Here is a 27,210-nt window from a genome sequence, read left to right as displayed (position 1 = left end):
TATGCTTTTAATGGACGTGTGTGTGTGTGTGTGTGTGTGTGTGTGTCGGTGTGTGTGTGTGTCACACTTCCGCTTTTGGTTATTGGAGATAAGAGCTGAATAGTTAGGATTACAGGTGTGAATCACTATCCCTTGGTTTATAATGGGCCATTTTTAAGAGTGGCAGCTTCTGTTTGTGGATTAGCAGTAGTAACATACAGGCTTCCCTGAAGGATGTTTAGGCCTTCACTGTTGGATGGTGTGGATTTAAGTCTGTTGGGTGTTCTGTTGAAAGACTCCAAATGTCATAATTGAATCTTTTTTTTTTTCTTCTGAACTTACTCAGTTTTCCAGAAAATAATTTTCTAGAAAATGGGAATTTTCTAGAAAACTTCCAGAAACAATTTGAGAGATGGGGCTTAGATGATAGGTATTGTTGGAACCTTCCTGGTGAAATAAATTAGAGGTCTTATCTTTAAAAACTGTTCATTTGTTATCTTTTTTGTTATTTAGTGCCTCATTTTTTTTGGAGGGGGTCGTGGGGCTTGAACTCTGGGCCTGGGCGCTATCCCTCAGCTCTTCAGCTCAAGGCTAGCGCTCTACCACTTGAGCCACAGCGCCACTTTCGGCTTTTTTTTCTTTTGCTTATGTGGTGCTGAGGAATAGAACCCAGGGCCTCAGGCATGCAAGGCAAGCGCTCTACCACTGAGACACCTTCCCAGCCCTTAGTGCCTCATTTTTATCTTCTGTTTTCTTACTGCTCTTTTTTTTTTTTTTTTTTTCTTACTGCTCTTTTTTTTTTTTTTTTTTGTCGGCCGTGGGGCTTGAACTCTGGGCCTGGGCGCTGTCCCTCAGCTCTTCAGCTCAAGGCGAGCGCTCTACCACTTGAGCTACAGCGCCACTTCCGGTTTTCTGGTGGTTTATTGGAGATAGGAGTTTCACGGTCTCTCCTGCCCGGGCTGGCTTTGAACCGCGATCCTCAGATCTCAGCCTCCTGAGTAGCTAGGATTACAGGCGTGAGCCACCAGCGCCCGGCTTTTTTCTTACTGCTCTTGAGTCAAGACCGGTTTCATTTTTTCACAGTAAGTTTCTGATGTTTTGTAAAGATAGAAAAATTGTCTTCTGAACACAAATAGTACAGGTAGATTCCTTGGAGATAAGACTAGTTTTCATATTTTTATATAAGAAATGTTCATTTCATTCAGTAGTGATAGGGATTGACCCAAGGCTTTGTACACATGAGACTAATACTCTTACCACTGAGCCTTGTTATACATGTGCCCCATCTATGTATGTCATCTTCTAATTCCTAAGCATTTTAAGGCACTTTTGAGGAAGCTACTAGCTTCTCCTTGGAAGGTTCTTTGCAGAAACTTGGTTTCTGATGTGCTGAGTTAGCGACCCTTTTAAAATTATTTTCTACTCTCTAAAGATTATTGTCCCTGGACTCCTGTTGCCCTTGTTTAATATCCTCTTTGATTTTGTGGGCTTATGTCTTTTTAAAAGGTTTATTGAATGTTATTTTTATGGGTTTTGGGGGGAAAGGTCTATTCTATCATCTTTTAAAATCTATGTATTATCTTCGTTACTACATTGAAAGTGCATGGATTTATTTTCCTTTAACTTCCTTTAGTATCCTTTGGTTTTTCACATAGCTGTCAAGTTCTATAAATTATCTCAAGGGACTTTTTAGTAGTTCATTTTATCTTGATTAAGTTTGTACATTAGTGTTACTTTTGTTAAGTAAATTTTGCTAATTAAAACAGTAGTGCCTTTATCCCTCTGGAACCAATATGGGAGCTACTAATTAATCAAAATACGTAAGATAATTCATGCCAGGCATAGGTGGCTCACTTTTGTAATCCTAGCTACAATCTGAGGATCACAGTTTGAAGCTAATGCCAGTAGGAAAGTCCACAGAGACTCTATGTCCAATTAGCCACCAAAAAAGCCAGAAGTGGAGATGTGGCTTAACTGGTAGATCACCAGCTTTGAACAAAAAGGTTCTTTAACCCTGAGTTCAAGCCTTGTTATTGCCACAAAAAATAAAGAGAGAAAGAATTCAGTTACTTAACCACTAGCTATACATTTTCAAACATGAATAGCCACTACAGGTAGCGTAGTGGCTTTATTGTATACCACAGATAAATAACATTGCCATTATTACAGAAAGCCCAGTTGGACAATGCCGTTCCAGAGTGGTTTTGCTTTTTGTTTTGTTTTGTGACATTAGGGATCAAACCTAGGACCTTGTGTATATGAGGCAAGTGCTATGACTGAGCTTTAGTCCCAGGCCCTGTTCTAGAATTTTATAGATTTTTTTCAAGTATATGTCTAATACCCTCAATAAAATTAGTACCAATGTATTCATTTGTTATTTGTCACTATTGTAAATAAAATCTCTTTTGTTTATTGCTAATAAATGACATTACATGAAAAAGTCCTTATAGACTATGTGGACAGGCCACATGTAAGATGACTAGATCCTCTGCTTTATTATTTCATCTTAAAATTCTTGTTTTATTAACCAAGTACACAACAGATTTAAATGATGTTTTTAAAATTTATGGGAGCTTTGTTCTCCTAGTGACCAGAATATTTATAACCTATGTCTAGGTATGTGCTGTAGAAAACCTGGGAAATCAAACTGGTAATCACAGATTCACTTGGTGAATTTGGATTTGAGCAAAGGAAACAAAGGCATGAACTCATTTTGAAAAGTTCACATGAAAAACCCTCATGAATTATTGTTGTCCAGTAGTATATATTTCTATAGTGACCTCAGATAATATCTTATATTTCAATTATATATTTGGGGAAATTCTTATAATTTTTTTATAGTTATATTTTCCTTGCAGACTCCTTCCTTTATATCAGATATAATTGCTTTGAAAGTTAAGTTGTAATACAAATGATTGGTTATATACTTGGACACAAGGTACTGGACTATCCTGCCAAAACTTGAGTTTTCCAAGTTCTTTTAAGTGACCTACTTACAGACCATATTTAGAATTGGAAACTGTAACAGATTATTAAGTTTTTTTTTTTTTTTTTAAAATAGTGATTTTGTTGTTCTTATTCTTGGAGGGTAACCATCTGCCCTATTTGTAGATTGAGAATGAAGGAATGGTACTGGGTTTTATGAACTTAATTTATATCCTGCCACCTTGCTAATTCATATGTGATTTTTAACTTTTTCCAATTTCTTTGGGAAGCTATATAGTCGCTGTAATTATAAAAAATAATAGTTTCTTTTTTTTTTGTTGTTGGGTGTGGGGCTTGAACTCTGGGCCTTGGCACTGTCCCTCAGCTCTTTAGCTCAAGGCTAGCACTCTACCACATGAGCCACAGTGCCACTTCCAGCTTTTTCTGCTCATGTGGTGATGAGGAATCGAACCCAGGGCCTCATGCATGTGAGGAAAGTGCTCTACCACTGAGCCACCTTCCTAGCCCCCAAAATAATAGTTTCTTAATTAATGGAACTGGAGATCCTTATGGTAACTGAGATAAGTCATGTTCAAAAAGCCAAATATCACATTTTTGCTCTTTGTGTAAGCTAATACTAATTAAGACATATACATAGATACATACATGCTTACGTACATATATGTGTATAAACACATACATAGGGGACTGTTTGGAGGGATGAGGTGAAAAAGCCATGAGTATGACTAATATTATAATGCATTATGTATGTATATAGCATAAGGAATGTCACTGAAAACTGTTGTATAATAAAGGTGTAAGGGAATGGGGAAATAGCAAGCAATAGAAGATCATCTTGCTATATATATGCATGTGTGACATGCCATGATGAAACCATATTTTACAATTAATATACACTTAAAATGATGAAAAAAAGGAATGAACAAAAGGTAAAACAGGCTCTGTTGGGAGGCAGGTTCTAGCAGGAGAGGGGAGGGCCAACAGAGGGTGAATGAAAATTAATGTGACTAAAGTATTTTATATACATAAATATAAACAGAACAATGAAAACTGTTGAACTTGACGTAAGAATAGGGAAGGAGATGAGGGAGAGTGCCAGAGGGGTGAGTTTGATCAGTGTGTTTTGTATTTATGTATAGAAATATCAACAATTAGGTTAAAAAAATTACATGAAAAAAATTAATACTCCTTTGCTTTCCTCTACCCCACCTAATTGTCCAGTAGTATATATTTCTGCAGTGACCCAGGTAATGTCTTCCATTTTAATTGTATATATGGGGAATTTTTTTTTCTTTTGGTTGGTTGTGGAGCTTGAACTCTGGGCCTGGGCGCTGATCCTCAGCTCTTCAGCTCAAGGTGAGTGCTATATCACTTGAGCCACAGCGCCACTTCTGGTTTTCTGGTGGTTTATTGGAGGTAAGAATCTCATGGACTTTCCTGCCCGGACTGGCTTTGAACCTTGATTCTCAGATCTCAGCTTCCTGAGAAGCTAGGATTATAGTGTCCGGCTTGGGAAATTCTTACGTGTTTTTATTTATATAGTAATATTTTTGTTGCAGACTCCTTCCTTTGTATCAGACATTATTTTTTTTTCCCCTGGTACTAAGGCTTGAACTCAGTCTTAAGCTCACTCAGCTTTTTCACTGTTTTTCTGTCACTTGACCCATACTTCTAGTTCTGGCTTTTTGGATATTTGGAGACAGGAGTCTTGAGGATGTCTGTCCAGGCTGGCTGTGAATCCCAATTTTCAGATCTGAGCTTCCTGAGCTAGGTATATAGATATTGTGCCACCAATGCCTGGCCTCTTTCTTCTTGAATGGTATAAACATACAGTTGTATATAAATCATTTTTATTATTGTGTTAATGAAATTGATGACGGTGTCATTTTGGATCATCTTTAATCTTCTCCTTTAAATGTCATTGTGACTTACTTTTAGGCAGTTAGTGCCAGTCCAGTCCCTGAAGAGACAGTTCTGATTGCCATAATCCTGAATGTTGAAATTCAGAAGGATGTTGAAATTCAGAAGGATCAAAATTCCTTACATCTAAACTCTCTACAGTGACAATCCCAAAAAATTAAGTAAGAATGCTGAAGTTCTGAAAGTTGAAATCCCCAAAATCACAATTTCCATTAAACTACTCAGAAAAAGCTGGAAGTGATATTGTGGCTCAAATGGTAGAGTGCTAGCCCTGAGCACAGAGAGGCTCAGGGACAGAGCTCAGGCCCTGAGTTCAAGTCCCAGACTGGAAAAAATAAAGACAGTAAAAGGAAAGTTAGAAGCCAGGTGATAGTGGCTCATGCCTGTAACCTCTGAAGATTATGATTCAAAACCAGACCATGCAGGAAAGTCTGTGGGACTTTTATTTCCAATAAACTAATCAAAGAAGTAGTGCTGTGGCTCAAGTGGTAGAGCACTAACCTTGAGTAAAAGAAATTTGGGGACAGTACCCAGACCCAATGTTCAAGCCCTAGGACTAGAAGAAAAAAAAAGTAAGAAATCTGAATATTTATGCTGGGCGCCAGTGGCTTACGCCTGTAATCCTAGCTACTCAGGAGGCTGAGATCTGAGATCGTGGTTCAAAGCCAGCCTGGGCAGAAAAGTCTGTGAGACTCCTATCTCCAATAAACCACTCAGAAAATCGGAAGTGGTACAGTTATTCAAGTGGTAGAGTGCCAGCTTTAAGCTGAAGAGCTGTGGGACAGCTTTCAAGCCCAGATTACAAGCCCCATAACCGACAAAAAAAAAAAAAAAGGAAAATAAAAAGAAATCTGAATATTTAATATTTGTGATTTTCATATGTTAGTATCAACCTCTTCCTTTTTTTTTTGTTTTTGGGTCCGGTCGTGGGGCCTGAACTCTGGGCCTGGGCGCTGTCCCTCAGCTCTTCAGCTCAAGGCTAGCACTCTACCACTTGAGCCACAGTGCCACTTCCGGCTTTTTTCTTTTTGCTTATGTGGTGCTGAGGAATCGAACCCAGGGCCTCATGCATGCAAGGCAAGCACTCTACCACTGAGTCACCTTCCCAGCCCCTCTTCTTTTTTTTTTTTAAAACGGAGATAAAATTGTTTTATTATGTCAAGCTGGCCTTGAATTTGTTATGTCTTCTGGGCTGGCTTTGAACTAGCTATCCTCCTGCCTCAGCCTCCCAAGTGCTAGGCTTATAGGTGGGAGCCACCATGTACAGGTAGGACTAAAACCTTTTTTTCTTTTTTTTTTTTTTTAATTTGGTTGGTCATAGGGTCTGAACTCTGGGCCTGGGAGTTGTTCCTTAGCTCTTCAGCTCAAGGCGAGCGCTCTACCACTTGAGCCATAGTGCTACTTCCGGCTTTTTCTGCTTATGTGGTGCTGAGGAATCGAACCTAGGGCCTCATGCATGCAAGGCAAGCACTCTACTGAACCACCTTCCCAGCCTTAGGACTAAAACTTCTGCTTGTTTGGTTTTAGTAGTACAGTTGTATTTCAGTTTCATAGTCACCTACATGGTAGGTTAAATGAGAATTTATTTTCAAATTTCAAAGCTCTAAGATAAAGAACTTCACAGCTTATGGCAATTAGTTTTTATACTTAAAGGATCCAGAACATTTAAACAGGATTTTTTGCTTTCAGATAGAAAGTACTGTGTTCTTGAATTTCAGAGAAGAATGAATTGAGTATACACATGCTCAGATTTGATGAAATCTGAAAATGAAAGGGTTTTGGAAGATAGGAGGGAAGACAGTAGAGTAAAGGCCAACGCCTGTGAAATTCAGGCTGTATGTATCTAAACACTGATTGCTTCAAGTTGGAGCTATTAGTAGAGATTGTGAAAAAGAGCTGGAAATGGCAACTGGAATGGGAGCTGGGGACAGATTGTGAAGAAACCTTATTCCATTGAAGTGTTTCTGATCTGTGTGTATGCTATCTTAGATTTATAGGTTCATACTTTACATATAGAAAATGGATGCTTTAATTATGAGTGTGGTCCTTTAAAGAATGCTTCCTTAAGCCAGGCTCTGGCAGCTCATGCCTGTAATCCTAGCTATTCAGGAGGCTGAGATCTGAGGGTCAAGGTTCAAAGCCAGCCTAGGCACCAAAAAGCTGAAGAAGAACTGTGGTTTAAGTGTTAGAGCACTAGCTTTGAGCAAAACAGCTCAGAGACAGTGCCTAGGCCCTGAGTTTATGACCCAGGACTGGCACCAAAAATAAAACAAAAACTTCTTTAAAGATTATGTATTTCTCAAAAAGCAATTTTTAAAATTAGCATTAGAAGTTTGTTGGAGCTTTCTAATCATAAGCAAAGTCATATTATATATATCATATTTCATTTGTACTTTCTGAGACCTAATTTTAAAATTCAGAGATCTGTGCATAGGATAATTACTTTCACTGAATTATATTTCCATTAAGAGACATTATACACACACACACAGACACAGACACACCTATTATATTCAGGTTAATATTCTTTTGTGCTTAAGTGAATTTATTTCACTTGATGAATAATTTCTGTGCAGCTTGGATTATTTGATGAACTAGTTTAATCTTTTTTTTTTTTTTTTTTTCCTGAGACCAGAACTTGAACTCAGTATCTCACTCATTCACTCATTGGCTGGCACTTTAACATCTGAGCCACGCCTTCAACCTCAGTGGTTTTATATAGCAAACATGTGGTGGACTTGTTTAATTCAGACCTACAAGCTGTTACCAAATTTGACATTCTGTTCTTTTTCTTGTTAAGAGCTTTCGTTTTCTTAGTCCTTAATATTATTCTTCCAATACTACTACTAGTGGCGTGGCTTTATTTGGAGGTGATGTGGTTGACATTTTCCATTTAAAAACAACAGGTGTTTTAAATAAAAATTTTAGTTGGAAAAAAAAAACCTTTTAACTTGGAGATGTATAGGTGTTAGACTGAACTCACATGTTTCTAGTCTTTGGATTGGGCCTTTGCCTGTGTGCATCTCTATACGTGTCTCTACATGGCTCTCAAAACAGTCTAACATTCAGAATGTGGTAGTATACTGCTATAGTTCCAGTACTGGGGAAGCTGAGGAGGAGATTAACAAATTCAAGGCCAGCCTGGGCGATATAGCAAGAACCTATCTAAAAGAACGATCAAAACGGTATTCATGGAAATTATTATTACTATTCTTGCCAGCTCTGAGGGCTTGAACTCAGAGCCTTGGTTCTGTGCCTGGGCTTTTTTGCTCAAGCTTAGTGCTCTTCCATCTGAGCCACAGCTCCACTTCTGACTTTTTAGGTACATTGTAGATAAAAGTCTCCCAGACTTCCTTGCCTGGGCTGGCTTTGATTCACAATCCTCAGATCTCAGCCTACTGAGTAACTAGGATTACAGGCATGAGCCACCGGTGCCTAGCTGAATATTAAAAATTTAAATTTAAATGATATATGTATATCCACAGGAACTCCTCTGTTGATATCTTATTTTTTACTCTTCCACTTGTGTGTATGTGCATGAGAATGCATGTGTATGTGTATATATGTGTATATATGTATATTTTTAGTTTTTATTTAGAATCATCAGGTTAACTCTGTGTGTGTATGTGTGTATACGTTTATAGTTTTTATTCAGAATCATCAGTTTAACTCTACAGTCCAGCTATTGTTGGAGAGGAATAAGGAAAAAACAGAATCCAAACTGTTGGAGTGAGAGCACAAGAATTTTAGGTTATTTTGCACAGGGAAGGGTCTTCTCCTGAACCACAGAAAGAATGGTCTAATGGTTAAGATTAATAGGCATCAGGGGCTGGGAAGGTGGCTCAGTGGTAGAGCGCTTGCCTTGCATGCATGAGGCCCTGGGTTTGATTCCTCAGCACCACATAAGCAGAAAAAAAAAGCCAGAAGTGGCACTGTGGCTCAAGTTGTAGAGTTCTAGCCTTGAGTTGAATTGCTGAGGGACAGCCCCTAGGCCCAGAGTTCAGGCCCATGACCGGACCCCCCCAAAAAAAAAACAAAAAAAGATTAATAGGCGTCAAATGTAGTTGTCCACAGTTGGTAATGTTGATATTCTTAGTTGAAAGCCCTCTGTGGCTTCTAGGATGTCCATGCCCTTTTCCACCTTCCCAAAGACTACATGCTTGCCAACCAGCCACTTGTTTGTGGAAATGTAGGTGAAAAGCTGGGCATCCTTTTTTTGGTCTGTTGTGAGTAGAACATTTGATAGGTCCTCCCTCTCTCCCTTTTAATTACTTATTTTAGACAAGAGTTTTAAATGTAGGCCCCTGAGTGTGGGATCACAAATGTGTGCCACTATGCTCAGCAGGAACTTGGTTTGCGTTTTCTATATTCTCCTTTGCAACAGGCTTAAATATAATGAGTAGTAGCTAATACCAAACATGATTAAACTTAAAAATGCCTTGATTAATTTTATTTCCTTACCTGGAGACTGCTAACAATATAGTCATGAAGAAAGAACTTGGAAGAGTTTCAAAAGCTAGTATGTACTAGTCTGTTAGGTTGTGTGACTGTGTAAGATGCCATACTTTTGGTGGAGTGAAGAGCTGGAGTTGTGAGATGGTTCTGTTCCTTTCTTTGTAATAGCCTATTTACCTTTTCTTTAGCCATCTAACTAACTATGTCACAGATGTGTAAGTCTGTGGTTTTCCAAATGTGGTCATGGATCAACAGCATGAGCATTACATGGGTACTTGCTGGAAATGCAGACCTGCAGTTCCCACTACAAAGCTCCTGAATTAGAAACTGGGAGTGGAGCCCAAAGCAATCTGTGTTTTAACAAGTCTTCTAGATATCACCAAGTCATCATTCTGTCATTAATGGAGAGGACTAGAGGCAATGTTTATATGGGAGAAAACCAACTAGCATCTTATTATATTAAAGTGTAGGTAGGGGTTGGTGGTGTGGCACAGTTGGAAGGATGCCAGCTAATGAGTGAAAGCAGGCAGGTACTGAATTTGAGTTCTAGTCTCAGGCCTAAAAAAAAAAAAGTAATTCAAAGTTTTTCTAAGGACACAGGTATGGTTTATAAGAAGGGATTAAGACACAAAGCAGATTATTGAAACTTTGTGGTATAGCATTAATATAAGTAAATGATAATACTGACATTTCAAATATTTTGCTTGTTTTTTTGTGAGTTTGTGTTCAAGTTGAAAGGAGACCTTCTGGGCTGGGAAGGATTACAGGTGTGAGCCACTGGTGCCTGGCTGTATATTTCTTTTTGAATATACTTTTTCAATAATTTCAGTTTTTTGAAGTCTAACACCTTTAGATTTTAGAATAGTGATAGTTTTCATTGGTTTTAGTAAATTACGTGGTTCCTTTTTAACATTTTGCTTATTAGATACTGTGTCTCCATACTTAGAAGATTCCTGTTTCTTATACAAATTGAATATCCTTTATCTGAAATGCTTGGGACCAGAAGTGTTTCAGATGTTGGATTTAGAATATTTTCATTGATCTCATTGGTTGACCACTCCGTATCTGAACATCCACCATCTGAAATGTAGCATGATGCTCAGAAAGTTTCAGAATTTTTTCTTTTCTGTGCTGGTACAGGAGAAACAAACCAACAGACTTGAACTCAGAGGCTCAAGGTCTTACTCAGTTTTTTTTTGCTTATGGCTGGTGCTCTGCCACATAAACTACACCTTTAGTACAGTTTCAGATTTTGATGGATTTTTAGATTTCAGATTTTGTACATTAGGGATGTTCAAAACTATGTGTATCCTTTTGACAAATTAGAATTGCAAATATAATTTGCTGTTTGTTGTGCAGACGACATGATGAAGTACTTGCCTAATAACTGTTAAGTTTTCTGGTTTTTTAAAAATACGTTTTTATTGTAAAGATACTGTACAGAGGGGTTGTAGTTACACAAGTAAGGTAATAAGTATATTTCCTATCGAGCATTTTTACCCCCTCCTTTGTTTTTCCCCTACCATCCCATCCCTCCCCACCTCCCCAATTCCTCCCTCTCCCCACTCCTGAAGTTGTAAAGTTTGTTTTCAACATAGAGTCTTGTACATCTCATTGTTACAGTAGGTCAACCTGTATCCTTGTTTCAGTGTTTTTGTTATTTCCCTTCCCCTCCTCAAATTAGAAAATATGTATATACAAGATACAGGGCATTGGAATCAAATACAGTGAAAACGGGTTATACTATGGGGGAAGAATATAAAAGAAGTTAAAAAAAATCACATAGTACATTAAAAACAGCAGCAAAGATAAAACCTCATGTCTCTATCTTGGGGTTCATTTTGCTTAGCATCATCTTATATGGTCATATGTGCATAGCTTGTTTGGTAAGATTATCCTAGATATATACTGGTTATTGAAAATAAGGGAATCCATGGGATCTATGTTTCTTTGGGTCTGGCTCACTTCACTTAATATAATTTTTTATTAACAAATGGGGTGTTATCATTCTTTCTGATGGAGGCAGAGAATTCCACTGTGTGTGTGTGTGTGTGTGTGTGTGTGTGTGTGTGTGTGTGTGTGTGTGTGTGTGTGTGTGTATAGTAGATGAATGGATCAAGAAAGTGTGATATATATACATATATATCACATCTACTGAGGGGCATTCATATCTTAGCTATAGCGAATAATGCTGCAATAAACATGGTTGTGCTGGTAGTTTTTTTTTTTTTGCTACTAGGAAATGTACAATCTTGTAAGATCTACTGTTAGGTAAACTTACAAAAACTTAGAAAGCATCATGGAAGTTTCATGTTTATTTTCCTTGGAGATTATTCCAAATAAAAAAAATGTGCCACTATAATTAGGCTTACTTATACAGATACATGGAATATACTGACTTGAGATTTTTAGATTATATTTGTAACACTTAAAAGATATTTTCACATACCTTATCTGTTTGATCAGATTGAATTTTTCTAGTTTTCCCAATTTTTTCTTAAGATATTGATAGCAATACAATTTTATTTATGTTTTCCTGTTTTTGGAAAGTTCAGGATCATTTACCTTTCAGAATAATGACATTAGGGGCTGGGAATGTGGCTTATTGTTAGAGTGCTTGCCTAGCATGCATGAAGCCCTGGGTTTGATTCCTCAGTACACATAAACAGAAAAGGCCAGAAATGGCTCTGTGGCTCAAATGGTGGAGTGAGCACAGGGAGGCTCAGGGACAGAGCCAAGGTCCTGAGTTCAGGCCCCAGTGCTGGCTTATTAGTATAGGTGGCTGAGATTTCTAAAAAAAAACAAAAACAAAAACTAATCAAAATGTTAATGATACATAAGGAAACATACAATACAAAAGTAAACAGTTGAATCTTTTCTTCCTTCCTTCACAGTTGCTAGGCAGGCACTTTACTGTTTGAGCCATAAATCCAGCCCTTTTTAAGATGGAGGCCAGCCTGGACCATGATCATCATCTTTATAGTTTCTGCCCTAGATGGTATGGCAGGCATGCACTACCACATCTAGTTTTTTCTATCCTGGCGGGGTAGGGTCTTGTGAACTGTTTTGCTTCGGTTAGCTTAGAACCATTTTCCTTTTCAACTCAGCCTCCTGACTAGCTAAATATAAGGGAAACCCAAATAATCTCCATATTGCTAAGTTTGGAGATGAGAATCATGTATTTATTCTCTAACTAGAATTTTCTGTTTATTTTATTTTATTTTTTTTGGTCCGGTCATGGGGCCTGAACTCTGGGCCTGGGCGCTGTCCCTCAGCTCTTCAGCTCAAGGCTAGCGCTCTACCAGTTGAGCCACAGTGCCACTTCCGACTTTTTTCTTTTTGCTTATGTGGTGCTGAGGAATCGAACCCAGGGCCTCATGCATGCAAGGCAAGCGCTCTACCACTGAGCCACCTTCCCAGCCCCTATTTCTAATGGAAGTTTTATAGTGATGGATAGGGAGAAGTTAAAGGTTCCTCTTGATTCTCTGTGAAATCCTCATTATTGATAACCCCCTATGTTCAGTGTGCTTCTTGATTTTTCCAAGTGATAATGCATTTATAACTTGGACCGTCATCTTAGTTCATTTGTAAGAATGCTGCTGTTAGAAATACAAACCACTTCATCTCTCAATGCTTCATTTTATTCCTCTCTAAAAATAATGAGTTTAGATTGGAACATCAAGACAGTGTGTCTACAAATAATGGCTTATGGGTTTGGATTTGGTGGATATGTTTTGTTTGGCTCTAACACTTTGCAATTAAAATTCTTTTAAGCATAGTAACTATGGTTCAACCTTCAAAATGTGTAGGGGGAGAGGGAACATTTAAAGGTGGGCTTAAACAGTATCTCCATCTCCTTTTCACCTTGTTAGCTGTATAAGCATTTATAATTGCTGTATATTTGTGAATTATTCTAGTGATAATAACCTACACATAGAGTTATAATGATATATTTACTTTTTTCTTAGAAAACCAATTAGTGGCAAACTATACACAGTGTCTTATGTATTGCTTTCCCCTTCCCCCATTTACTTTTATCTTGGATATAATTTATTATCAATCTCTTCAGAACTGTTTCCCTGAAACAGCTGTATGATATCCCTTGATATAGATGCCTCCTTATGTTCCTTCTTTTCTTCTGCTTTACCTTTTTCTCTTTCTGTCCTCTCAGTCTTTTCTTCTGCCTTTCACTCTACTCTTGCCAATTCAAACAGCAGTATATTGCCACATCTAGAAAATGTTTAGTTGGAATTTATGCTTTAAGGTATCAATTATTATGTTTTAGGTTTACATTTTTTTAACAAAAAGAAAATAATTTCCTTATGTAGGAACATGTGCTAAGTTTTCCAGAGGAAAAAAATTCGAGATGCTGGGCATTGGTGGCTCACTCCTGTAATTGTAGCAGCTCAGTAGGCTGAGGTCTGAGGATCGCAGTTCTAAGCGAAAAGCAGAAAAAGCAGAAATGTCTCCATGGGACTCTCATCTCCAGTTAACCACTCAAAAAACTGAAGTTGGGGCTGGGAAGGTGGCTCAATGGTAGAGTGTTTGCTTTGCATGCATGAGGCCCTGGGTTCAATTCCGCAGCACCACATAAGTAGAAAAAGCTGGAAGTGGTGCTATGGCTCAAGTGGTAGGGTGCTAGCCTTGTGCTGAAGAGCTGAGGGACAGTGCCCAGGGCCAGAGTTCAGGCCTCAGGACCGACCAAAAACAAAAACAGCAACAACAAAAAACCCTGAAGTTGTGGCTCAAGTGGTAGAGCCCTAGCTTTGCGCAAAAGAGCTCAGGGACAGTGCCCAGGCCCTGAGTTCAAGCCCCATGACTGGAAAAAAAAAAGAGATTGTCATCTCATGAATAGAAACAAAGTGAACCTCTTGCAATATATTCCATGTTCACTAAATTTTTTAAGAATTAATAAATTGTAATTTTGATTTGCTTTAGTCCCAGTGATTGAAGGTAGGGCCTTAGCAAATCTTAATCAGCACATCCTCTACCATCATACTACATCCTCCAGACTATCCCATTACCCTAATTTTAAAAGTTTCTATTTGGGTTTGTGCTTTGACTATTTTGTACTATAATTCTGTCCATCAGTGCTACTTGTTGAATTGTAGGATTATGTTTGAAAGTATTTTAAGGTTTTAAAATAATTTTCTGCTTATTCTTACACATTTTTCCATATGAACTTACTATGTATGATGTTTATTTTTCAGTTGCTGTTGTTTCAATCAATCAAGATTGCATAGTGTTTAAAGATTAGAGAGAAATGAAATTATTATAATGCTGAGTGCATGCATTTAAGGATCTCTTTGAATCTTTTCATGTCATTTTTGCTGTGCCCTTTAGTAAATTATTTTTAATTTTCTTTGTCTAACTTTGTTTTTTTTTTTTTTGTTTTTTGGATGGTACTGGGATAGAATAAGCACTCTATCACTATGCCACCAGTCCTTTTTGCTTTAGTTATTTGTGCCTAGGCTTGCCTTAAACTATGATCATTCCCAGTCTCTGCTTCCTGAATAGCTGAGATTACAGGCATAGATACTGTACTCAGCTTATATAACTTTTTTTTTTTTTTGTCGGTTGTGGGGCTTGAACTCTGGGCCTGAGCTCTGGCCCTCAGCTCTTCAACTCAATGCGCCACAGTGGCACTTCCAGTTTCCTGGTGGCTTATTGGAGATAAGAGTATCACAGACTTTCCTGCCCAGGCTGGCTTTGAACCATGATCCTCAGATCTCAGCCTCCTGAGTAGCTAGGATGACAGGCGTAAGCCACCAGTGCCGGGTTTATATAACTTTTTTAATATCCATTTTGTTGGACTTACCTGGTACTTGCTCATACTGTTTCTAAGTTATTTTTTTCTATTTTCTTACAGAGGAAATAGAAAAATTTCTTACTTGACAAAATTGCATTGGCCAGCGCTTCAAGCTCAATGTTGACTAAATGTTTGTGAGGACACAGATACTCTTATTTCATTCTAACTTTATTATCTCTGTTTCTAGGGTTTCTGTGTACATAGTGATAGTGTTTGAGTAGAGAATTTTATCTTTAAGAATGTTGGCAAACTATTTCAAAATTTTAACAAAAGCTTAAACTGAAAGTATAATTAGAAGGATCATACAAAGAACTTTTTTTTTTCTTGAACCATATGAGCTAGCTGCTAGCTAACTTGATAGTCTACTGGCTTCTACCAAATACTTCAATGTTTATTTCTTATAAACAAGTACTCTCCATGTAACCACATATCACATCAAAGCCAGGAATTTAATGCTCTCTGATATTCAGACCCCATTCTTGTCCCCGTAATGTCTTACAGATAAATGCAGTTCAGAATCATGCATTGCACTGGCTTTTCTTGTCTGTAGTTTTCTTCAATCTGGAACAGTTTTCCTTAGCTTTCATGAAATAATAGTTTTGAAGATTATAAGAAAATTATGTGAAGTGATCCTTATTTTAAGATTACCTGCAATTTTCTTTTTTTTTTTTTAACCTGGTATTTTCTTATGATTGATTTTAGGTTATGTGTCTTTTGCAGGCTGTCTCAGAGGTACTCTGTGGTCATGAAGGAGTATAACAGATTTTCTATTCTTTTATGTTTGCCTTGGCCACATACTCATCTTTGTAACCATTCTCTTTTGCAGTTTTGAGCCATCTCTTTTGATTAAATATTTAACTAATCCAGTGCTTGGAGGATAGGGAAAGCAAATACACTGGGAAAATATGGAAATAGCCAATGTTTTGGAGACTGGGTCATAATGAAGACTTTCCAGTATTAGAGGCTGACTTTTAGAAATACACAGGAATAGTGGTAGAGGCAAAATGCAAAGTTAATCAAAAAGTTTAGAGGACAAAATTGGTAATAAATGTTTTTATTCATTGATTAAATAATTGTATTGATTAGATAAATTAATTATTAGATGATTAGGTTATTGCATTTTTCGATTCTTGAATTTATTAAAGCCATTTAAAAAAAGAATGTATAAAATTCTATTTCAGTGAATTGTCTGGGCAAATATGTTGGGCTATCATTTCCTTTCATATTTACCTTTAAGTGTATGTATCATTGTTTTAGGTACAATAATTATCTCATTACAGAAAATACAATTTCAAAACACTTTATGATGTTTGAGGCAAGTCTGATGTCTTTTCTTCCATATATAAAATATATAAAATTGAGTTGTTTTCAGTCTGCTCTTAATTATTTCAATAAGATAAATATTATTTTAATTAAAAGGCAAATTTTGAGGGAAGAAGTGAGCAATAGGAATATGGTGAAGGAGGTGAATTTGTTCAAAGTATTGTTTGCATGTTTGGAAAGATCACAATGAGACCCACTCATATTACAAATGTATATGAATGTAAAGAAAGGTAAAATTTAAGAGCTCATTGAACTGAAGAAACATTACAATGTGTCTGTCTTGGAGGTTATAAGAGTGGCTTTTATGTTCATTGTAGTACCAAATGAATTTAACTGAGTTTTATTTTTTAGGGATGGGATAAGGTTGTCCTTAAATATCAAATTCTTGCGAATGTCAAATGGATAGCATTGTGGATATATAAATAACATTGTTATCTGTCTTGGTTAATATAATAGAAATTATGCGTGTGGTAGTATGTGAGAATAGTGAAATTCATAGCTATCCTTCAGGGACCTTAAATAAATAGAGCTCCTACCTGGCTTTTCTAGGTATTTGAGTTACTTGGATGAGTTAGTATTTCGTAGATCAATTTTTTTTTTCATAGATCAATTTTTTTAGTTAAAGATACTAAATGTGTAAAGATCAAAGTTGTTTATAGTTTTGTCTCATGTGAAAGTGCAGGGTTCAGTAATTCTTTGTGGAGTGGGAAGTAATGCACAAAAGACCATTCCTTTTAATTTCCCTTTATCCAGTTTCTGTGTACTATATATATATATTTCCCTAAAGCAATGGTTGGGAGTGGGTGTTTTGAGACAAGGTGTAAGGTATTTAATATTTGTAGGGAACCTAGTCCTGGTCCATGGAATAAATGTAATAAATACTCTACTAAAAATAATGTAAAGTCGCTCAAGATATGGAAGCCCTCATAAAATTTATGTGTGTGTGTGTGTGTGTATGGCAAAACTCTGAATTTAAAAGATTGTAAGAATTCTGATTTTACTTTCCTCCTTCACTCTATTAAAAGTTTTAAAGGCATAAAAGACATTTACTTGAACAAACTGCATTGTATGTCTTCTGTGTGTGTGTGTGTGTGTGTGTGTGTGTGTGTGTGTGTGTGTGTGTGTGTGTGTGGTGTGTGGCTGATTTATAGGTTCTAAGGGAATATAGACTGTTAACATGCCTAGTCTGAAGTAAACTGTACATAGGTGCCCCCCTTTTTGTTTTCAGTCATTTTCTCTCTCTCAGTTAATGCTTTTTTGTATTCCTACAAACTTTGTGACTGCTATGCAGAGAAAATATTCTACTTGTTCTGTAATCCTAAGGCTCTTGTTCTTCACTGATTTTTAAAAAAAAAGTATTTGCTCCAAACTGATTTTTTCCTTTCTCACCCATTCATAGGCTCAGATTGCTTTCCTTCAAGGAGAAAGAAAAGGTCAAGAAAATTTGAAGAAGGATCTTGTCAGGAGGATCAAAATGTTGGAATATGCTCTTAAACAAGAAAGGTAATTTATTAAAATAGAAAGTATTCTCATAAATTTCAGAATAATTTTTCTACCATTCCTAAAATAAATCTATATTTCAATATTGAATAGATTAATATACTCTGGAATTCAAGAATATATGTAATAAATATTTTATGATTATAAATGTTAATTTTATTTTAATAATAATGTTCAGTAAACTGATTTGATTTAAAACATTTTACCCACATTTTCCCGCCTCATCAATCCTGTCTTGAGAAACTTATTTCTGGGGCTGGGAAGGTGGCTCAGTGGTAGAGCGCTTGCCTTGCATGCATGAGGCCCTGGGTTCGATTCCTCAGCACCACACACGCAAAAAGAAAAAAGCTGGAAGTGGCGCTGTGGCTCAAGTGGTAGAGCACTAGCTTTGAGCTGAAGAGCTGAGAGACAGCGCCCAGGACCAGAGTTCAGGCCCCACGACCGGACCAAAAAAAAAAAAAAAAAAGAAACTTATTTCTGATCTTTTATTTTCTTTCCCTCCCTCCCTCCCTCCCTCTCTCTTTCTCTCTTTCTCTCTCTCTCTTTCTTTCTTTCTTTTCTTTCCTTTTTTTCTTTCTTTCCTTTCTTCTTGAACTCAGGGCATAGGTACTGTCCCTGAGCTTTTTGTTGTTCAAGGCTGGCATTCTACCACTAGAGCCACAGCTCTACTTCCAGCTTTTTGCTGGTTAATTGGAGATAAGAGTCTTACAGACTTCCTGCCCAAGCTGGCTTCAAACCTTAGATCTCAGCCTCCTAAATAGCTTAGGATTACAGGTATGAGCCACTAGCACCAAACTATATCTGATTCTTGATAAGATTGAAATTCTTTTTAATTCTAAGGGAAATCTCTGTAACGCTTTTCCCTTCCCCTGTCATCTAATATTCAATTTGATGTAGTTTCTTAGGAAAAATAGTCTGGCAGACTGCTGAGAATTTTTTTTGTCACTTTGTTGGCAGCTCTTCCTATCTTTCCAGGTGTTAATGTCTTTCTCTCTTGCTACTAAGATACTCAGTTTGTATTACAGGTAAAGAAAATAGGGCATGAGTTGAGAGTTTCAGATATTATTATACTGTTTATTTACTTTAATAGTTGGTCTGTAGATTTTTATTTTTGTCAGCAATGTGAAACAGTTCATTGTTTTCAATAATCTGAATCTTTTTGATAATTGACATTAGAATTCTTTCCTTTGCTCTGTGTGTGTGTGTGTGTGTGTGTGTGTGTGTGTGTGTGTGTGTGTGTGTGTGTGTGTGTGTGTGTGTCTGTCTGTCTGTCTGTCTGTCTGTCTGTCATGGAGCTTGAACTCTGGGCCTGAATGCTGTTCTTCAGCTCTTTAGCTCAAGGCTAGCACTCTACCACTTGAGCCACTGTTCTACTTCCTGTTTTCTGAGAGGTTCATTGGAGATAAGAGTCTCACTGACTTTCCTGCCCAGACTGGCTTTGCACCACATTCCTCTGATCTCATCCTCCTGAGTAGCTAGGATTACAGGCGTGAGCCAGCGGGCGGCTGCTTTGCTACCTTTTATCCTCTGCTGGTACTAGACCTTATTCAGCACTTGGATGTTGTCAGTTAGCTTTTTTGCTCAAAGCTAGCTTCTACTTCCAGCTTTTTGGTATTTAATTGGATGAGAGTCTCATGGTCAGAGCCACTGGGGCTGGGCTCATTATTTTTAGTAGAATATTTATTGCATTTATTCCATGGTCCAGGACTAGCCTGGACCATGATCTTCCTATTTTGGCTTCTCATTGTAGCTGGGATGACAGGCACACACTTGAGATGGGAGGGGATCTTGGGAACTTTATGACCAGGTTAGCCTTGAACTGTGATTAGATTTCTGCCTCCCAAATAACTTTGATTGTAGCTCTGAACCACTGTACTCCTCCCTTTCTTGCCTTTTGAAGTTGGCTGTTTGTGAAACTGCCATAAAACAACATTTATCACATATTTATGAATACTGAAAATAGCTTAAACTTCATTAGAACTTGTATACATCTTCATAAAGGATCTTTAAATGACATCTGAAATTTTATCTCTCTGGCTAAAGAATAGATGTTTCCCCTCATACTTTGAGAAGCTGATTTAAAGCCATATTGGGAAGATAGAAAAAAAAGTCATTTTAAAAGCAGATGGCCTTGTACTATTTGAAATCTTAAGCTGTCCAAATTGGAGGCTTAACTCAGAGAGAGGGGGGAAGAGAGAGAGAGAGAGAGAGAGAGAGAGAGAGAGAGAGAGAGAGAGAGAGAGAGCGAGAGAGCGCAAGCAATAACATTTCTAATAACTATTCATTGAATTGGTATTGTGTACCAGGCCCTGAGGCTTCAAACTAAGTATTCTGCAGTGGCAGAAACTTTGGTGGAGCTATGGATGAGATCCTTCAGTATTGTCTAATTCTTAAGCCTGTGCTGTTTACCAGTTTATTTTGCTACCTTACAAAACAGGAGAACTGGAATATACAAATACCAAAGTAACCAGGGGTTATGTGTGTGGGTGAGTGTGCATATCCAGACTTGTAGATCACAGAAGTGCAGTGAGTTAGGATAGGTGCTGTGGTAGTGGTATGTGCAGAGTATACAGTCCAACTCAAAGTGAAGTGAGTAGATATTACCATCTTGGGGGTGATACAGAAAGGTAAACCAGCATTTTAACAAGTAGGTAGGTGCTTGCCATTCAGGCATGGTACAGAGGTAGAACAAAATAGTGTGGTGTTTCAGAGATTTGTGCTTAATTGTGTGTGGAGAGTTGAGAGTTGTGATTTCATGAACAAAAATTGTAGAGGAGGATGAATTAAGACAATGGAGAGTCTACCTAAGAAGTTTAAACTTATCAGTCATGATATGGAACATGGCAGTATTCAAACAAATTTTATTCCAGAATGATCCTGAACTAATGGAAAACTTGCAAGCACTTTTTGTGCAGTCATCAACTATCGATTAAAAATTATCAACTGAATTAAAATATGAGTGAAAGTACATACCTGGGAATGTACAGTAGATTACAAGAGGTATCATGGAAGGAGAAGAGACAACTAGCAGGCAAACAGTTCAGTGTATGTTTTCAAATTTTTTCTTCAGTATATATATATAACAAAAAAGGTATTTTTATGTAACCACAGCATATTATCAAATTAAAGAAATTTGATATTGATACAATTTTGCTATCTATATTCATATGATTCAATAATATCTTCATAGCATATTTTTCTTGGCCCAGGATTCAGTCTGTGTATATGCTATTCAGAATTCTTAAGCATAAAATTTTGTGAAATATATTTTAGAAAGATCACTCTTTCTCAAAATGGGAGCTGTACTGTAATGATGTGTTATATCAGGTGGGTAGGTTTTAATAATCTGCTGAAATAAGCATCTTCCTTAACTCATTTTAAGTAGAATCCATAAAATTTGGAGATAAATGGAAATGGTAGAGAAAGTAAGAGAGAAGGGTAATTCAGTAATGACTCCCTGGTTTCTGGCTTGAAAAGCTGTATGGATTTTAAGTGAGAGTTTAAAAAATTATCAAATGGATTAAAATAAAAGGGTGAAAGTACCTTCTTGGAATATACAGTAGATTATAAGAAGTATCATGAAAGGAGAAGAGACAACTAGTAAGAACACAAGAAATGGAAATGTTTGAGGAAAAGGCAGAAGAAGAAGAGCAAACAAAATAACGGAAGGATAGAACAGTTTTGTAAATGAGCCAATAGGGGAAGGAGTTAAGACAATTGCTGATGCCAAATCTCCAAGTTAAGTTGTGTACTGGAAATAATTTGGATTTGCCAGTGGGCAGTTTGTTGTCCTTGCCAGGGCAGTTTCTGCGAGGTAGCAGCAACAAAGGGCAAGTCACAGGGATGAAGGAATGACAATAGGAGACAGATACAGTTGCTTACTTTTTCAAGAAGTTTGACTCTGAAGAACAGACAATATTAAGAACTGGCTGCATCTGGGGAAGATTTTTCTTCTTAAGTAATGGGAGACTCATGAAAAAGAGTCCCTGATTTTATATCTTTTTGGAGTTATAGAATGTTTTGATTTGGGATTACTCCTGATGCAATTGCACTTTTAAAGTATGATAAATTAAAGATTTAAAAGGCATTGTGTGATTGTGTGTGTGTGGGGGGAGGTGGATCTTTCATAGATTTTAGTTCTTTTTATTCCAAAATTATTTTTCCAAGGCTTTAATGCTTGGAATTTAAGAGATGGACCCCTGCAACATTTCAGTGCTTTCATCCTGAAATTATTTTTCTAATGTATTAATGTCAGAAATTTAAAATTTTGGATTGAGAAATACTTTAACAATTATTATGTTTGTCATTCTTGTTTAATCTTCATGTATTTTCAGTTCTAGCCATCATGTCATTTTACCCATACATACTTGAGTATAGATCACTAAGGATCATGTTATTGCATTGTTATATTTTAAGTAGTCCCCCCTTTAATATCTATTATTGAGTAAAAAAAAAATGAATCTTTAACATTACCAAAGGAATACTTCCCTGGCAATAGATTTATCAAATTATTTCCAAACATGCCAGCACACGTAGTCTTTGAAGAATGCATAGTGTATTCTGAGATTTATTCAGGAACTTGTATCTGAGTAATTTCAGTACTGTATGAAATACTGTTCTGCTCTTGTCTCCATTTCTCTACAGTCACTGCCACTTCCCTTCTATCCACACTACGAAAGAACCCAGATGTTTTCCTTGCCCCCAATATCTCCGTATTCTACTTCATTGTTACACAGAATTCATTTTCTAAAATGGAAATGTGATCATCATGTTATATCCCTGCATAAAAATACCTGAGTAATTTCAGAGTTATTCTTTTGTAAATTTTCTATTACTTTCTCTGAACTCCATTATTTTGGATATTAGTGTACTACTTGGCTGTGTTTTGAGCTGCTGTGTGCTTATTTTTTTACTTCTATGATATTTGGATAGACTGATTCTCTCCATCAATCCATTTGTCCTACTAGAAAATGACTAGTTTTTTTGAGCTTCAGCTAAAATCTTATGGGTTAACTTATTTTCAATAACTTTCTTTGACACTGCTTTTGACAGAATTAGATAATCCTTATCTACATTCCAATAACACGTTATATAACTTTTAGTTGTTATCATGGTGTGCTGTAGTTATTTACATGCCTGTCTCTTAGGCATCCTTTTGCTTCCAATCTCCCTTGACTCCAAGTTGCAGGTTATTTCTAGTAGCCAAAACACTACTTGGCATGATATAGGAATTCAATAATAAGTCTTTAAAATTAATGATATTTTTAGCATCAGCATTTAAAAAGTGGTTGTGCATGCTATGTTACATTCCTGGCACATTATTTACAGGTTTTGAAATAAAGCTGGAATGAGGTGTCTTTCATCTATATGATTATTACACATTTTTCATGTTATTATATCCAGTAAGGATCAGTTGGAGAGGTCTAGCTGTATTAAATGTGGAGTTGTTCATCATGAAATCTGCTTATTTATCTTGTAGTCAGAATGAGACAGATAAAGAATGATGAACTCAAGAATTAAAACAGTGGAAGCAATATGGAGAAAGTGTTTTGGTGTGTTCACTTCAAAAGGATTGTTATTAAGCTTGAAAAGAGTTCTATTAGTAATTATTATTTATTTTAACAAGTCAATAAGACAATGGTTTAAGGGACCATAACTTGTCCTAGGATACATATGTTGGCCTAATTTTGTTAAAATTTGTTGGCCTTAATAGAATTTTTTCTTCCTTTTTAGAACAAGTTCTGTTACATTTTGTTAAGACTACTAGAATGCACTATAAATTCAATATTTTGTTTTTGAAATATTTTTACTTTTATATAAAAATATAAGTAAATTTCTTAAAAATTTTATTTTCACTTTTACTTTGAAACCTTAAGTATAATCTGTGCCAAGGATTGTTGTATTCTAGTCACTCTTTTGTTTTCCAAGGGTATATTATTACTTTGTCTTATGGTAGATGAAACATTTCTGGAAAACCAGAGAATGACAATTATATTAAAATTTTTATTTACTTTCTGGTAAATGTAAGTCCACTTAATAATCAACATTGTTAATCAGCATTAACATTATTATATTGAAATAGATTTGGAAAATTTTGTCTGGTGATAAAAATCTCTCTGCTTGCTTGCTTGCTTGCTTGCTTGCTTCCTTCCTTCCCTCCTTCCCTCCCTCCCTCCCTCTCCCTCCCTCCCTCCCGCCCTCCCTTTCTTCCTCCCTTCCTCCCATCTTCCCTCCCTCCCCTTTCTCTCTCTCTCTTTCTCTCTCTTTCTTTCTTTCTTTCTTTCTTTCTTTCTTTCTTTCTTTCTTTCTTTCTTTCTTTCTTTCTTTCTTCCTTTTTCTTTCTTTCTTTCTTTCTCCCCTTCCCCCTTCCTTCTTTCTCTTTTTTCTTATTTATTTTTCTCTTTCCTTCTGTCTTTGCAAAAAGTTCAATTCTGAGTCCAGATATGATGTTATACACATGTAATCCAAGCTACTTAGGAGGTGAGAGGCGGGAGATTTTGAGTTTAAGGCAAAGTTAGTGATAGCCCTATCTCAAAAACAAAACAGAAGAACTGAGTGGCTAGCTTAAATGGTAGATTACTTACCTGTACTTGTAGCCTTTGATTGAATCCACTACATTGAAGGAAAAACTCCCTCAATTTGTGAAAGATTAATCTTACCAACTTTATTTCACAGTCTAAACTTTTCTTACTGCCTTGAGAGTAAAATTCAACTTTCATCAAGAAAATTTGAACAAATAGCTAGAATGTTATATGGTTCATTTGTAATTCTAGAAAGAAGATTTATGGTTCTGAATGTTATTCTTTTGTCTTTTTATAATAGCATTTGATGATATAGGAACAATAAATGTAGATGATGTTATATTAGGTTGGGCACCACAGAAGAATATGAGCCGTTGAAAGTTCTAGGAGTGTCTAGCCCACACTATTGCATACTTATAGTGACTCCTATTACATATCTTAAAGTTCATTTAAATATGTTTTAAGATGGTTTATGTTCTCTCATTTCTTTGTTAGAGCCAAATACCACAAGTTGAAATATGGGACAGAATTGAATCAGGGAGATATGAAGCCTCCAAGCTATGATTCTGGTAAGCTAATTTTAAAGCAAGCTTAAATGATAAAAAGAAGTAAACATCAACTATTTTGTAGAAATAATATTTATAATTTCTAGTTATTTGCATGCTAGTTACTGTTTCTGACCTGCTTATCATTTGGCACTAATTATTTAGTATCATATAACGTCTTTTTCCACCATCTTTCTTTTCCCTCCCATCCAACCCATTTTCTGCTTATGTTCTATACTTTGTGGAAAGTTCAACTTTCATGAAGTATCATAAACATAATTTCTGTGTGAGTTTTTCCAGTAGTAATGGGGACTTTGAAATATGTAGTACATAATATATGATGTCCTTAAAAGCCTGAGAAAGAGTAGAAACTAGGGACAACCAGTTTCCTTTTAAGGTACAGAGGAATTGACTAAGCTTAAGGAAAGTTGATTACTCAGTTCAGATTGTCTTGAACTTTTTTTAAGTTTTTAAAATTGTTACTATAAAGGTGGATTATGTAAGTCAGGTAATGGTACATTCCTTTTTTAGACAATGTCATCCCTTCCTTTGCTTTCTCCCAGTTTTTCCCTCCACTCACCATCCACAAGTTGTATAATTAATTTTCCACATAGTGTTTAGTGAGGACCACTGCTGCATTTGTTCACTCTTTGTCCCTCCATTTTTGTCCTGTCCGCCCCCACCCCCAGCCGTTAGACTTTGTTATTCATGGGAAGTTCAGTAAACAGAACATGTTTAATTGTATCTTTTATTACTTTTTGCCTTCTATCTTTTTTTAACCACCAAAAATACAAAATGGTATTTGTAAACAATTAGATACTAAGGATTACAGACATTAGTTAGTAGGTATAGTGAAAGGTGATAATAGTTATACTAAAGTTAGTTAATACCATGTTTCAGATGGGTGACTTTTTTGGTACAATTTCTGATTAAATCCTCAATCAACTATCTGAGAGTATTAACTATCATTTATATTATTTATTGAAATATCTGCCAGCTAAAGGCTGTGTTAACTTTAATTCTTAAAAATGGTTACTTACAAAAATAATGTTTTCTTTTTTTGTTGGTTGTGGGATCTGAACTCCGGGCCTTATCACTGTCCCTCAGCTCTTCAGTTCAAGGCTATCACTCTACCACTTGAGCCATAGTGCCACTTCTGCTCATGTGGTACTGAGGGATTGAACCCAGGGCCTCATGCATGCAAGGCAAGCACTCTACCATTGAGCCACCTTCCCAGCCCCTGTTTTCATTTTTTAAATGTGAATTTTAAACTCAGAGAAATGGGGAAACTTGGCCCAAGATCACACAGCTATAAATGATAAGATATGGAGCTGAACACATATTTTTCCCATTTTACCACTCTCCTCAGTATTTAACGATAACACTCCAAAATGAATGCATCCTAAATACATTTCAAGTTTTATAATTAATACAGTGTGATAATTATTATTGAATATCCATAGCAGAAAATCAAATTCTTGCTATTTAGAGCAATATCAGTTAGGCCCTGTGTAATTTTTTTCTTTTCTTTTTTTCTCTCCCCACCTTTGGAATATATCTGTTCTGGTTGTCTGAGATGCACTTAGATTTTAGAAATGCAATTAAAAAAAAATTAGGCTTGATCTGGTGTAGCTACTCATGCCAGTAATTCTACCTATTCAAAAGACAGAGATCAGGAGGATTGTGTTTGGAGGCCAAACTAGGAAAAAAGTTGGTGAGCCCTCTTCTCAGCCAATAAAAGCTGGTTATGATGGCATATACCTCATCCTTATTATCCAGGCAGTATAAATAGGAGGGTGGTGTTTTAGATTTCCCTGAGTATAAGCATGAGACCCTACCTGGAAAACAAATGAAGCAAAAAGCACTGGAGGTGTGGCTTAAATATTAGAATGCTCTTGCACAGGGCTCTGAGTTTAGACTCCAGTACTACCAAAAAAGAAAAATAAACCTATACACTGCTTGCTTCTAATTAAAAACTTCTTCATTATCTTAGTTCAAATATAATTTAAAAACTTAATTTTCCTTTTTAGATATCCCCATAAATTTGACTGTTTATGAATATAAGGCCTTGATGCAATATACTTAAAAGGTATAAATAAGCTTATAAACTTATTTATAAGATTTTGAAATCTTTTTTTTTTATATTGGTTGTGGGCGTGAACTCTGGGCCTGAATACTGTCCTTCAGCTCTTCAGCTCAAGGCGAGCGCTCT

At 36.4% G+C, this 27,210-nt stretch overlaps 1 protein-coding gene across 2 annotated transcripts in view; it reads left to right on the top strand.

The window, feature by feature from the left end:
• The window catches only part of Strn (striatin), a 110,606-nt gene that overhangs the window by 24,628 nt on the left and 58,768 nt on the right, over positions 1–27,210 (top strand). For both annotated transcript variants that reach the window (XM_070025368.1, XM_070025367.1), the window contains exons 2-3: positions 17,832–17,935; positions 24,949–25,022. In XM_070025368.1, coding sequence (XP_069881469.1) covers positions 17,832–17,935; positions 24,949–25,022 — 178 coding nt within the window. The remainder of the gene's footprint in view (positions 1–17,831; positions 17,936–24,948; positions 25,023–27,210) is intronic.

This window comes from Dipodomys merriami, unplaced genomic scaffold (genome assembly GCF_024711535.1).
Source record: "Dipodomys merriami isolate MVZ:Mamm:240054 unplaced genomic scaffold, mDipMer1.0.p SCAF_17, whole genome shotgun sequence".
In the NCBI taxonomy this organism is placed as follows: domain Eukaryota; kingdom Metazoa; phylum Chordata; class Mammalia; order Rodentia; family Heteromyidae; genus Dipodomys; species Dipodomys merriami.
Note: the sequence above shows the minus strand (reverse complement) of the source record. Positions and strands in the feature narration are given on the sequence as shown.